The 13,550-nt window shown below is 34.8% G+C and overlaps 1 protein-coding gene across 3 annotated transcripts in view; it reads left to right on the plus strand.

The window, feature by feature from the left end:
• The window catches only part of LOC104587802 (Leucine-rich repeat protein kinase family protein), a 52,174-nt gene extending 49,898 nt beyond the window's left edge, over positions 1 to 2,276 (plus strand). For all 3 annotated transcript variants that reach the window (XM_010245523.3, XM_088898987.1, XM_088898988.1), the window contains one exon: positions 1,435 to 2,276. In XM_010245523.3, the coding sequence (XP_010243825.1) occupies positions 1,435 to 2,024 (590 nt within the window). In that variant the 3' untranslated portion in view covers positions 2,025 to 2,276. The remainder of the gene's footprint in view (positions 1 to 1,434) is intronic.
• The last annotated feature ends 11,274 nt before the right edge of the window (positions 2,277 to 13,550 follow it).

Below are 13,550 nucleotides of genomic sequence, written 5' to 3' on the forward strand. Positions count from 1 at the left end.
GGGAATTGAAGTTGCTAGATCTAAGGATGATATCTTCATTTCTCAATGCAAGTATGTTCTTGATCTCCTTGCAGAGACTGGTAAACTTGGTGCTAAAGTGACTTCTACCCCTATGGACCTAAACCATAAGCTTTCTTGTTATTGATGATGAACTATTGACTGATAGGGGTGTTCCAGAGAATTCTCAGGAAGTTGTTATTATCTTTGCATGACTCGGCCAGACACTTCTTATGCAGTAAGCATTATTAGTTAGTTTATGCATTCTCCCAGAGATACACATTTAGCAATTTCAAAAGAGTTTTGTGCTACTTGAAAGGTACTCTAGGGAAAGGTATTCTATTTTCCAAGCATGGACACATGAAGCTAGAGGCATACATTGATGCTGATTGGGTTGGATGTATTGATGATAGGAGATCCATCTCAAGATAGTGTGCCTTGGTGGCAGGGAACATTGTCTCATGAAGAAGAAATTGTCTGTAGTTGCCAGATCCTCAGCTGAAGCAGAGTACAGGGCAATGGCATATGGAGTGTCAGAATTATTGTGGTTGAGATAACTTTTGGGAGAGTTGGGTATTGACTATGAAAAGAGAAAGGAATAGGCTGCATGTATGGCTATTTGAATTTCCCCCCTTGTCTTCTTCATCTTCTTTCTACATATTCTAGTTGCTAATACCCTGGTTTCCACTTTGAGTTGTCTTTCTTACATCTTGATTGAGTGAACTTTCCAGGTGTGACTAAAATTTTGGAGTTTTCTTTCATTTTTGATGTCTTGTGTTGGAAAAGAATTGTGATTAGCATAGTTATTAATGTTTGTAGCAGTTTCAAGCACCTATACGCCCTTGTCAACAAGAATACTGTAGCAAGTTAATTTATTTTTTGTTTCATGATCTGACATTTCCCACCAAGGCTGTCTTCTTTGTCGAACTAAAACCAACATCATGATCATAACCATGTGATCTATTTTATTAGAGTTTCTTCTTCTTTTTTATAACAATTAAGAATGTGACATTACAGTTGTCTAGGATTGTTATGTCTTAGAAATTGTTGGTTATAGAGATGTCCTAATGTGAGATTGTTATGTCCTAGAAATTGTTGGTTATGATCTATTTTATTAGAGTTTCTTCTTCTTTTTTATAACAATTAAGAATGCGACATTACAGTTGTCTAGGATTGTTATGTCTTAGAAATTGTTGGTTATAGAGATGTCCTAATGTGAGATTGTTATGTCTTGGAAATTGTTGGTTATGATCTATTTTATTAGAGTTTCTTCTTTTTTATAACAATTAAGAATGTGACATTACAGTTGTCTAGGATTGTTATGTCTTAGAAATTGTTGGTTATAGAGATGTCCTAATGTGAGATTAGTATTCCTTACCTGAATTTTTATTTGTTTTTTTCAGATAACTTATTGCTGGCTTTTTATGCCTTTTGCAGAGAATGAGCTGAGAAAGTTTCCACCTTTATCTCTTAATCAGAGACTCAACGTTGCCATAGATGTTGCCTCCTGTCTAAACTACCTTCACAATGAAAGAGCAATCCCTCATGGCAACATAAAATCAAGAAACATTTTGTTAGAATCTCCTAATCTGAATGCACTGCTTACTGATTATAGTCTCCACCGGATAATGTCTCCAGCTGGTACAACTGAGCAGGTTCTGAATGCAGGCGCACTTGGATATCGTCCACCTGAATTTGCTAATTCAAGTAAGCCATGCCCATCATTGAAAAGTGACGTCTATGCTTTTGGGGTGATCTTGCTGGAGCTTGTTACTGCGAAAAGTGCTGGAGAGATAGTCTCTGGGCACCCTGGAGCAGTTGATCTGACAGATTGGGTTAGATTCTTGGCAGCTGAAAATCGTTCAGAAGAGTGCTTCGACAGGCTGATTATAGATAATGATAATGTTGAAAATACAGCAAGAGGTTTGCAGGATATCCTACGGGTGGCTCTAAGATGTGTTCTTCCTGCTTCTGAGAGACCAGATATGAGAACGATATTCCAAGATCTCTCCTCTATAGTGCTATAGAAGACGCCAGGCAGCACTCACTTACGGATCTGTATACATCACTGACCAAAAATACTAACATTATTTTTTTAGTATTAACATGATTGATTGGTTTTTCCTTATTCCCATCACATGGTCTTATTTTTCTTTTCCAATACCATTTGAGTTTGTGTAACCTTTTCTTCTCAATTGATGTCCAGAATAATGATTTTGTGATTGGTTCCTTTGGCATTAGAAGCAGGAAATAAAAGATCCTTAGAAGAATTTTTTTTTTGTTTTTTGCTTCTATTTGTGTCTGCTTGCTAAATTTCATCCCAAAATCGTAAGTTACGTTTGGGAGATTTTCAAGAGATGGTTCATTTTGATACTTAAAGGAGGAAGTTTTGAATCGCCCACACAAACTCTGCCCACGTCTACCCACGTAACATCGAAGCCATACATGGAGAACATTTAATCCTCCTGCATAGTATTATGCAGGGGGAGATGTTCTCAATTCACGAGGGGTAGTGTATTGTGGTAGACGTGGGCAGGAGATCCTGAGTCGGAAGTTTTGTTGATGGTGTCATTATTTCTGAAAATGTGACAGAAACTTGGTTTCATGTGTTGGTAGGGACCTTGATGAAACTGTTTCAATCTAAGTGAATCAAGGCGCTGAATGGGTCATGAAAGCACTATCTGTTATAGTGAATCACCTATTGACACCTACACATGTGGAGAGAATGGAGGATTCCAAGTAGGAATGGCAACGGGGCGGGGTGGGGATGGGGAGTTCCCATCCCTGCTAACGGGGACAAGGTTATCCCCATCCCCATCCCCACGGGGATTCCCATTCCTTGTGATTCTTTATAATGCTAACCATTTTGTTTTTGTTTTTTATTTTATTTTAAAAAAATAAAAATAAAATAATTAACATTTACAATCGTATTAAAAAATATTCAAATATATTCAACCATATTTTTAAAAATATTAATACATAGATATATGTTTATATATTTACATATATAATGTATGCATACATATATACATATATATTAGTGGGGATTCCCATCCTTGCCCCGGGGCGGATCCCCATGGGGATCGGGGAAATGGGGGAAATTGCCATCCCTAATTCCAAGGTTATGGGTGACGTATGATGACAAATTTTAAATTGGTTGGTGTTTGTGATTTTGATGCTTGATATACGGAGATGGATGTGATTGAGTTTTGGCTCACTAGCCAGGGTTCCTCTCGAGGTTAATTGGGAATTTGGGACAAGAGTCGAAGGGCTCGTTCAGTTCGTGGGAATAGGGGTCTAGAATCAAAATCAGAATGGTTCTTTTTGATTCTATCCATTTGGTTGGGAGGAATCAAAATCCTATTCCCATTCCTGGTGGAATGACATTCCCCATTTGAGGGTATGGCCATTCCCACCCCCTCCCTTGGGAATGAGGTCGAATTCCAGCTGTTTTCAATTTTGATTCTGATTTTGGTCTGAACCAAACAGGATATAGGAATAGATCATTCTGATTCTGATTCCGGAAGCGAATCAAACGGACCCTAAGATGTTGATGTCTTCATATGGTCAACAAGTTCTTTCTAGATGGTTGAGATGAGATAAGCTGGATTGGATTAGAACCCATGCAAGTCATGTCTCTCTAGCTCTTCTGAGATCTTCCCTAGCAGGCCCTCACAAGAGTTGGAAAATGTGTAAAGAAATTCTTACCCACCTTAAAAGAAAACTGAGTGATATGGGTCACTTAAATTTAGAAACAAAAAGAAATTTTGAGAAACTACTCAATGGCATGTAAAGTGAGAGAATTTAAGTGTGGGATGAAGGTGAGGCTCTAGTTATCTGGTTCTTGAAAGTTAAAGCAATGATTAAGATGGGGGATGGAAGATGAAAATGAGGCTCCTGATCTGGTGATCTTGGGAGTTAGGGTTTGTCGCTAAGCTGAGAACCAGATAAGGAGAGATCTGATTTCTCCTCGGAGTAAAGGAAAAAAAATGGAGATGAGCCCTTGTTGTTCAATTTCTTTTGTTTTGTTGGTTTTCGAGATTTGCTTCCCTTTTTATAAATTCTTTTAAGGAAGTTTTTGGATTACTTCTCATTTTGTCTTTATTTGTGTGTTTTTATAATATCATGCTAATAGTGAGTGTAACTGTGTAAGGGTCTTTTCGTTTTCTTTTAACTCTTATCTCTTAAGAGGAATCTTACAACTTTAGGCTCAGTTTGGAAGGAGTACAAATACAAATATGTATAGTACAAATCCATACAAAATAATATAAAATACATAGTTTTGCACTCTACAAATTTGTATTTGTACTCCCTGAGCCTTAAGAGCAAAATGACCATTCGTTTTTTATTAACTTTTACCTCTTAAGAGGAATCTTCCAACTTTAAGAGGAAAATGACCGTTCGTTTCCTCTTATCTATTATCTCTTAAAGGGGAATCTTACATTTTTTTTGTTTTCCAATAACACCCCCAAAACACAAAACACTTCACCTTCCTTATAACTCAAGGGCCTCATATGCAATAATAACTATTTTTAATTATTAATTATAATAATTAAGATTTAAATAAGAATTAATTAATTCTTCTTATTATAATAACTAATCATTATTAATATTAATTAATAATTAACTATGAATTAATATTAATTAATTATTATAATAATTATTAATGTAAAATTTTGAATTAATTATTATAATAATTAGCATTAGTATAAATTGAATTTTAATTAATTATGACTTATTAGTTGTTAATTAATTATTAACTCTTATGTTAGTATTAATTAATAATTAATTAATTAAATAGACCAACAAAAATTCTCATATATGGAGTTAAAATGGACATTTGACAATTTTTAGAATTCAAAATAACATTCTCTACATTTAGAGATCAGAGGAAAGAAAACTTCACCAATACCGGTAATACCTCTTAATGAATGTTGGAAAGCGATGCTTTAGTTACTAGTGGGGGCCTGTGCAATGCATGGAAAATCCTATATTTCAATATAATGATAGATGCATGGGATTAAAAATGAATAAAAAATTCATCATTTTCCCCAAAGAAAGAGGGTAAATTTTTGGACCCTCCCCTAAAGTTTTGGACATTGCTAAAACCTCCCCTAAAGTTTGGTAATTGCAATCACCACCCCTAAACTTTATGACAGTTGCAAATAGACCCCTCTATTAGAATCTTCTAAAAAGAGGCATAAAAATGTCTAAAATACCCATGCAGTTACTATTGAGGTTGGTTTCTACAGAAAAAAAAACAATACAAATTTTATGAAAACCAAAAAAAGAATTTAAAATTGCAGTGATTGATATGAAGGACAATTTATCAATTTCATACAAGAGATTGAAGGGTTTGGGAGATTGATTCTTATGTGGAAAAAACTTGGAAAATAAACATTTCAATCAAAGTAAAACTTGAAAAATAAACATTTTAGTCAAAGTAACTGCATGGGTATTTTGGACATTTTCATGCCTTTGTTTAGAGGATTCTATCGAAGGGTCTACTTGCAACTAACAAACTTTAGGGAGGTTTCAGAAACAATTAGAAACTTGAGGAAAGGTTTCAACAGTTTACCAAAAAAGTAGTGTAAGCTGAGAATAACGTATTTTGACTTAATGTAAACCAAGAATATAGTGTTTTTGGAAAAAGATAATGTATTTCAGAAATTTACAGAACCATCATACTAATACACAAAGGTTGTTGCATTACCCAGTTTTGTTTTTAACTTTCGAAGATTGGTTTTTTCCATTTCAATGGGTTTTCTTTCTTTTGTTTGTTTGTTTTTTTTTTTTTTTGGAGAAAGTATAATGGGAGGTTTCTAGTAGGGCCCTAGTTCATAAAGATTAATAATTAAATCTAATAGAGCCTTTATGATGCATGATGCACGGAAAAAAACCAATGTCCACCAGTATGATCGAAAATGGGTCCATTAACACCCGAAAAGGCTATCTTCTATACTGAGTTTGAAAAACGGGTTGCAGAACACCAGAAACAATGCATACTAAAGCGTACTATTGTTGATAACTAGTGAATGACCCTATACTAAGTACGGGGAAGTTATATATATATGAATAAACATTAATGAATTTTATCACAATTTTTTATTACTATTTATAAACTGTCATTTTTTAAGACATTTATACAGTTTATGGGTTCATGTAAATTGACCCTTATATGTCAAACCCATAAAATTATACGGGTCATTAAATTCAACTTGAACTATTCATTACTTTAATTTAACCATTTTTATTATTATTATTAATTTATTTTGGTATTTAATTTAAATTTTTTGTTATATAGTAATAATAATAACTAAATTTTTAATTATTTAAATATTTACTTAAAATAATTTTTCCAACCGAGTATAATTATCATATTATAGATTTGTTAATTCATATTTTGCATTTAAGAATAAACATTAATGATTTGGCTTAATAATTTTAATGATTGTTAATAAATATTGATTCTTATTTAAGGTTTAATTACTATATTCGGTAATTATTATGGGAAATGCTTTGAATAAACATCCGAGAAGTACGGAAGGCTCAATGAAGATTTCTGACTTCCACTACAGAGCTATAAGCATTCAAAAGGTCCAAAACCCACACTCTATGCACTTATACCCGCCTGTGAATTGGCATCAATTCCGAGCTGGCACCTACCCCAAATGTACTTTGAGCCTACAAATTTTGACCCTGGGCTGAACCGTCATTCTCCCTAAACATCTTCGAAGTAATGATAACTGATGATTGTTATTTCATTTTTTATTATTTACTTAATTAAGTACTTGATGATTGTTATTATTATTAATAATTTCTATAAATAAGTGATTGCTATTATTATTTACTTAATCCAATAATTTTCAGCAAGTAATTATTTGATTTAATTTGAATTATTTCATTTTTTAATTATTTATAATAGAAATTTAGGGTAGGTTCTTTATTTGATTTAAGAGACTTACCATGTTTTATCTAGACAATGACCCCATACTAAGTAAGGGACAACTACAATATCATTTAATTTGAAATTTACTATTTAACAATAAAAAATCAATGTCCTGTTTAGCAATCCACCCCCAAAAAAGTATCAATAACTTTGAAATCATTAATCTATTTATAAAATAGTAAAATTAGATGGATGTTTACAAACAATATCACCAATATTGCTTATTATTTAGGGACATATGAATGGATAAAAAGCATTTAAATGATATCCATTCAAAAAGGCAAAGAAGGAAGAAAATCATTCAAAGAGCTGCTAAGAAAAACAATCCATGCCAAACAATATTTGTAGAGCATCCATCATTTGAAGTAAGAGATGAAAAATATATGACTGCAATCAAATCATCATCATGTATAGCTATAATCAACTGATAATATAATCAGGACTCCAAAGCCCATCCAACAGAAGAAACATGAAAGAAAGGAGAATAATGGGACCATCCTGAGTATGGAAGTCACCTCCAAGTTAGGTGGCAACACTTCTTTTGGCCAATCATGATTATTGATTTTAAGTCTAAGCTCCCCACGGTGCATGTAGACTAGCTAGAATTTATCTTTAGGGAAAAGGTAGAGAAACCTACACATAACCTAATGGTATGCTTGAATTATGGGAATTGGGAGATGGAAATAGGAAATGTAGGTTGAAATTATAATTTTGGAAATGTTGATGTGTCAAATTCAAGTCAATAAGAACACTCATAGATTTTTAGTTCATTCATTTAGTGGTACTTTGAATATTTTTTTTTTATTTCATGTCTTTATTGAGTAATATAGATTAATAATATATTATAATTATGAAATCAGTAAAAATAATAAGTATATTATTATTACTATTATTTACTAATATTATATTCTTATTATGTGTGTATTGATTTTGAAATAAGTAATATTAAATTATTATTATTTATTATTTATTTTTATTTTTATTATGAAGTAATTAATTTGTTATAATTATGACTTTTAGTTAATTACTGAAATAGTAATTGCTTTTACAATTCTTTTAGTTTAACAATAATGAATAATTGAATGTTTATAATTTAACTTTCATTAAATGAAATATTTATTGGAGAATAATAATAGTATTAATTATATGATGATGATGATGATGATGATGATGATGAATTAATATAAATATAAAATAATTATATCCTAATTAATAATTAACATTATTAAAATAATTATTAATTATCATTAATTAATTTTTATCAGAAATCATTATTATTAGTAATAATTAATTATAATTATTGATAATAATAATATAATTATATTAATTAATATAAGTATTAATTATAATTATTGATAATAATAATATAATTAATTATTTCATATACATGCACGAATTATAATTTATGATAATAATTCTAATATAAATAATTAAAATTAGATATTTATTTTCAAAATAATTAATATGAGTTAATATAAACATAAAATGATTATTTCTGAATTATTAATTACCATTATGAAAGTCATTACTAATTATCATTCCGAAATAATAATGAGAAAAATTTTCAGTAATTAGTTAATATCAATAATTAAGTATTAGCAATAATTATTATAAGAAAGTATTATCAGTGAGTTATTATTATTAGTATTTAATAGCTAAAATTAATAATTAGAAGTCATTAATTATTATTAGTACCCTTCTCTTTCAAAAAGTTGACTCATCACCATTGTCATCATTAATGACAACAACTTGATGAATACATAATTTGATAAAAATAGGTAAATATCATTAATTTATTAATTTTTTATCTTTTGGAAAACTGAATAAGAGAAAAATTAAATGGTTATCATTGCAAATGAAAATTATTTGGATTTTTGCAAAAAAAAAATATTGAACATAAAAAAACAATTATTCAAAAATAAGTCATTAAATCAAAGAGTAATTAATATTATTCAGTAAATAATAATTTTAAGAAATTAAAATTAATAATTAATTATCTGTCTGAAATAAAACGGGTAATTTCAGAAAATAATTTTAAGTAATTAAAATTTTCTATTAACATTTTTTAATAATAATCAGTATTATTAATAGATTAATAATATATTAATAATTATGAAATCAGTAATAATAATAAGTATATTAGTATTATTATTAACTAATAGTATATTCTTATTATGTGTGTATTGGTTTTGAAATCAGTAATATTAAAGTATTACTACTACTACTACTACTATTATTATTATTATTATTATTATTATTATTATTATTATTATTATTATTATTATTAAGTAACTAATTTGTTATAATTACGATTTTTAGTTAATTAATAGAATAATATTTTCTTTTATAATTCTTTAAGTTTAACAATATTGAATAATTGAAAGTTTTATAATTTAACTTTCACTGAATGAAGTATTTATTGGAGAATGATAATAGTATATTTTTTTTAGCCCCAAAATTTACTCCCAGTGGAGGGGTGGCCACCAAAATTTTATTAATATGCAGAAAACCGTGGAGGGGGGATGTGAAGCCTTACCCCTCGCTCTATACAAAAGGGAGCCTGGCTCATATAAACATTAAGCGTCTAGGCAACCTAAAATCAACGAATTCTCAACAAAGGAAGACCTAAACCATCTGCTGTAATCAAGTGGTGTACGTGTGAAGGAAGTGTAGCTGTGCAATCATAAATAGTTTTCTAAGACTCTAAGCAACCAAGCTTCGCAAGCACATTTGTTGGTTGGTTAGCCTCTGTAAATATGAACACAAAAGAAATCTAATCTATTTCTAATCTCCTGAACTTGAGACAACCAAAACCAAAGTTTCCAAGGGACTGTACAAGTATCACTGAGAATATCAATCAAAAGTTTGGAGTCTGATTCCACCATTATCTTCTCTAAATTAAGTGCAACCGCCAGGTGTAAGCCATCCAGCAAAGCCATAGCCTTTGTGACTAAATTGAAGTCTGAACCATAAGTGTTAGAGAAAACACTAATATAACCATTTCTTCCATCTATGATGATACCCCTCCACCACATGGGCCAGGATTTCCTCTAGAAGCACCATCAACATTCAACCTAAAGTAACCCTCTAGAACTGCTAATAAATGCACCACCTTGATGTACCTATTCTTAACTGGGTGAATTCGCAACCCCAAACCCTGTAAAGAGAGTTGTTGAGTAAAACTCACTTTATGGGTGAGATTTAGAGGAGAGGATACCTCATGGATCCATTGCACAATTACCCAAATCACCATATTAGAGCATCTAAATTTATTTTCCATTATGCGCCTATTTCTTTCCTTCCAGATTTCCTAGACTGCAAAACAAGCAATCAGCCCTACTGTAACAGCCCATTGGTTTTTTCTTGAGGGTGCTGAAAACCAAATAGAGAGAAGCTTCTTAATACTCTCGTTACCCCTGAAGGGGAGCCTAAACAATCTGCTAAAGAAAAGTCAAACTTTTCGAGCTAGACAGCCATGCACCAACAAATGATTAACATTCTCCTATGAATGATCACGACAGCAGACACATCTCGATACAAAAGGAGTTGGGGATCAAGCTGTTTTAACAGAGCATTCCAAACTACCTTGTACCATTCCACCGTAGGATGAGCCTCCCTATAAAAGGACCAAGCTGTTTTAACAGAGAACTCTGCTTTCATTTAAGGAAACCAAACTATCTTGTCTTGGCCATTAGAGAGCTTCACACCTGACCTCTGAATATGTCGGAGAGCCTCATCCTCAAGAAACCCCCTAACCCGATCCAGACTCCAAATTCCTGCTTCATCAACAACATCACAAACTCTCAACTGCAAATTAAGACCATCTAGCTGAATGGCTTTTTCAATTAAAGGACCATCCATGGTCCAATTATCCAACCAGAAGCTGATTTCTCCCCTTCCCACTAACCACCTCAAGAGAAGGACTAAATCACCTCTTAGTTCCATGTTCACCTTCTAGGTATGAGAAGTATAGCACGAAGGGATGGCTGTATAGAAATGATCACCCTTCAACACCTTGGCTCTGAAAAATTCAGTCCACAAGGAATTTTGAAATAGCACTCGCCACCAAGCTTTCAACCTGAATGCTTTTTGGACATCAGATAAGCTTTTAATGTGCAGCCCACTTTCAGAAAAAGGTCTCACAATTTTCCTCCAAGCTAGTCTTTGAATTAGATCAAAGGAATCCTTTCATCAACTGATCCAGGCGCTTGATAACCTTCTTGGGAGTTGCAACTGCCGACATCAAGTATATCGGAATACTGCTCAACACATGTCTAATTAGGACCAACTTACCTCTAGTTGAAATCATTTTCCCTTTCTAGCTAGAAATATTTGTTGCCACTTTTTGCACAATCTCACCAAATGCTTCTGCCTTCATGCGGCCCTTACCAACTGGGATCCCAAGGTAGGTGAAGGGAAGAGGCTTATGCATGTATCCCGTGACTGAAGTTATGATTTGGATTCTGTTGCGAGAGGCTTGTTCACCAATTGACCCGAACATTGCTTGTACCTTTGGATTATTGACATTACTTTCTCTAACACCTGCTTGGACCCTCTTGTGAAGATAATGGTGTCATCAGCATATAGAATGTGGGTGATAGGAGGGCAGCCCTTGTGAGTCACATAAGCATCTACAGGATACTTTTTGCCCAGCTTGGACAGGTTTCTGCTGAGTACCTCTTTTGCAATGATAAACAAATACGGCGAAAGGGGATCCCCTTGCCACAAGCCTCTGGTGGACTGAAAAAACCCTGTGACTCCTCCATTCCAAAGAATTGAGAACCAACAATTCACAACCATGTTTCTAATCAAGTCAATCCAAGTTTCACTAAAACCGAACCGTCTCAGGACTTTGAAGAGGAAGTCCCAATTCAGCCGGTCGTAAGCTTTAGCCATATCCAGTTTAAGCTTAAGGGAATAAAAGTAAGCCAGGCAAGCTACACCTTGGTGGTATAGCTTCTTGGCCTCAGCCATTGCCCTCTAACTTCCTAAAGCGAGTGTCTAAGCAACGGGCCACCTCAATCTATTTTTGCCTACTTGTGACCTTTTGAAGGGGAGGGGCATAGATCCCTCGGTAAAAAAAAAGAGAAAGAAAGAAGTATATAAAGGCACGAGATATGCAAAAAGGCTCCATTTGATATTCATTTTGTTTAGCATTTACAAAAATTTCGGCCTCAATTGGGGAGGTTGATCCCATTTACAAGAAAAAACAAAAAACAAAAAGGAACCCTAGAAGACCAACTACATGTCACCCTCGGTGGGAGAAACAATGAAGTCTTCGGCGCCAGCGCCAACTGCATCAACAGGAACCTCGGGGGCATCCTCGGGGGGAAGGGAGTCAAAAAGCACCTTCAGCTTGTCAATTTGGAAATCCGGCACCAGCTTCAGAAGTGCCTTCTTAATGTCCTCGATCCCCTCCAGGTAGGCCTTGGACCCGTAGAGTACCAGGTACCTCTAATACTCTAGAGTCTGCTACCAAACAAGGAAAACATTCTGGTAGTTGGCCTCGGCCTCCGTTGCTCGAGCCTTGGCATCTACTGCCTCCCTCCGGTCTTCAAGCGCAATCCCATCAAGACTAGCTCGGTCCTCCTTAGACTTCATCAGTTGGTCCTGGGCCCGGGTGAGCCAAGCCTACTCGGCCTTTAGATCGTCCTCCAATGTTTTCCAAAGTTGCTTCTCCTCGCTCAATGCCAAGAGGGTCTTGTCTCGGTTACTCTCTGTGGAGGCCACCTGCACCTGGAGCTCCTTGTTCTTCTTCTCGATCCACTTCACACGGTCGAGGAGGAGGCTGACTCGGTCTCCCAAGCCGACGTAGTGATGGCAGACCTGCACCAAGCGCATCATTAGCAAGACAAACAAAAGCCAACAAATAGCAAGTCAAAAGGGGAAGGAAACTCACCTCAACCAAGAAGTCCATCCCTTTGTCCTAGATGACGAGGGGGTCAATCTACATCATCGCAAAGCGGTTCCCTGGGGGAATCATCCCCTTGATGAGAGGGCTCTGCTAACACCTACGGCATCAATCGAGTCCCCTTCGCGGACATTCCACTTGGGGCAGAAGAGGAGGCTCAGATGCTGCCCCTCCTTGGATGGCTCTGATGAGGAGGGGGACAGATGAAGGCCCGATGGCGGGCCCCTTGGCAGATGTCTTCCTTGGAGCCACTAGAGATCCTCTCTGTTCATCACCCTTAGCAAGACGGCTCTTCTACGCCAATTTCTTGGCCAAAGGTGCAGGAGGCACCTCAAACGGCCTCTTCTTGCCACTCTCCCTTGGCCGGCTTCTTTCCTCTATCGCCCCCTCCTCTAGCGGGGGCCTATGGCTGAAGGGGTCCCCCTAGCAGGTGTAGACCCCCTCTCCACTCTTGTAGGAGGCACTTGTGTCTACCCTCTCAACGTGCCCTTGGCTTGGCCCTTCTTCCGTACTAGGGCGCTCTCCAACAGCATTCAATTGGCGTCCAATGTCATCTCTACAAAAAAGAAACAAAAGATCAGTACCTAAAGTATAGCAACACCCGACGTGGGAAATAGCCAACACTGGGACTTCTCCTACCGAGAAAAGCAGAATTGAGCCCCACAAAAACCAAAGGGAGCTCGGCCTCCACCA

This window comes from Nelumbo nucifera, chromosome 2 (genome assembly GCF_055504915.1).
Source record: "Nelumbo nucifera cultivar China Antique chromosome 2, China Antique-T2T, whole genome shotgun sequence".
NCBI lineage: Eukaryota > Viridiplantae > Streptophyta > Magnoliopsida > Proteales > Nelumbonaceae > Nelumbo > Nelumbo nucifera.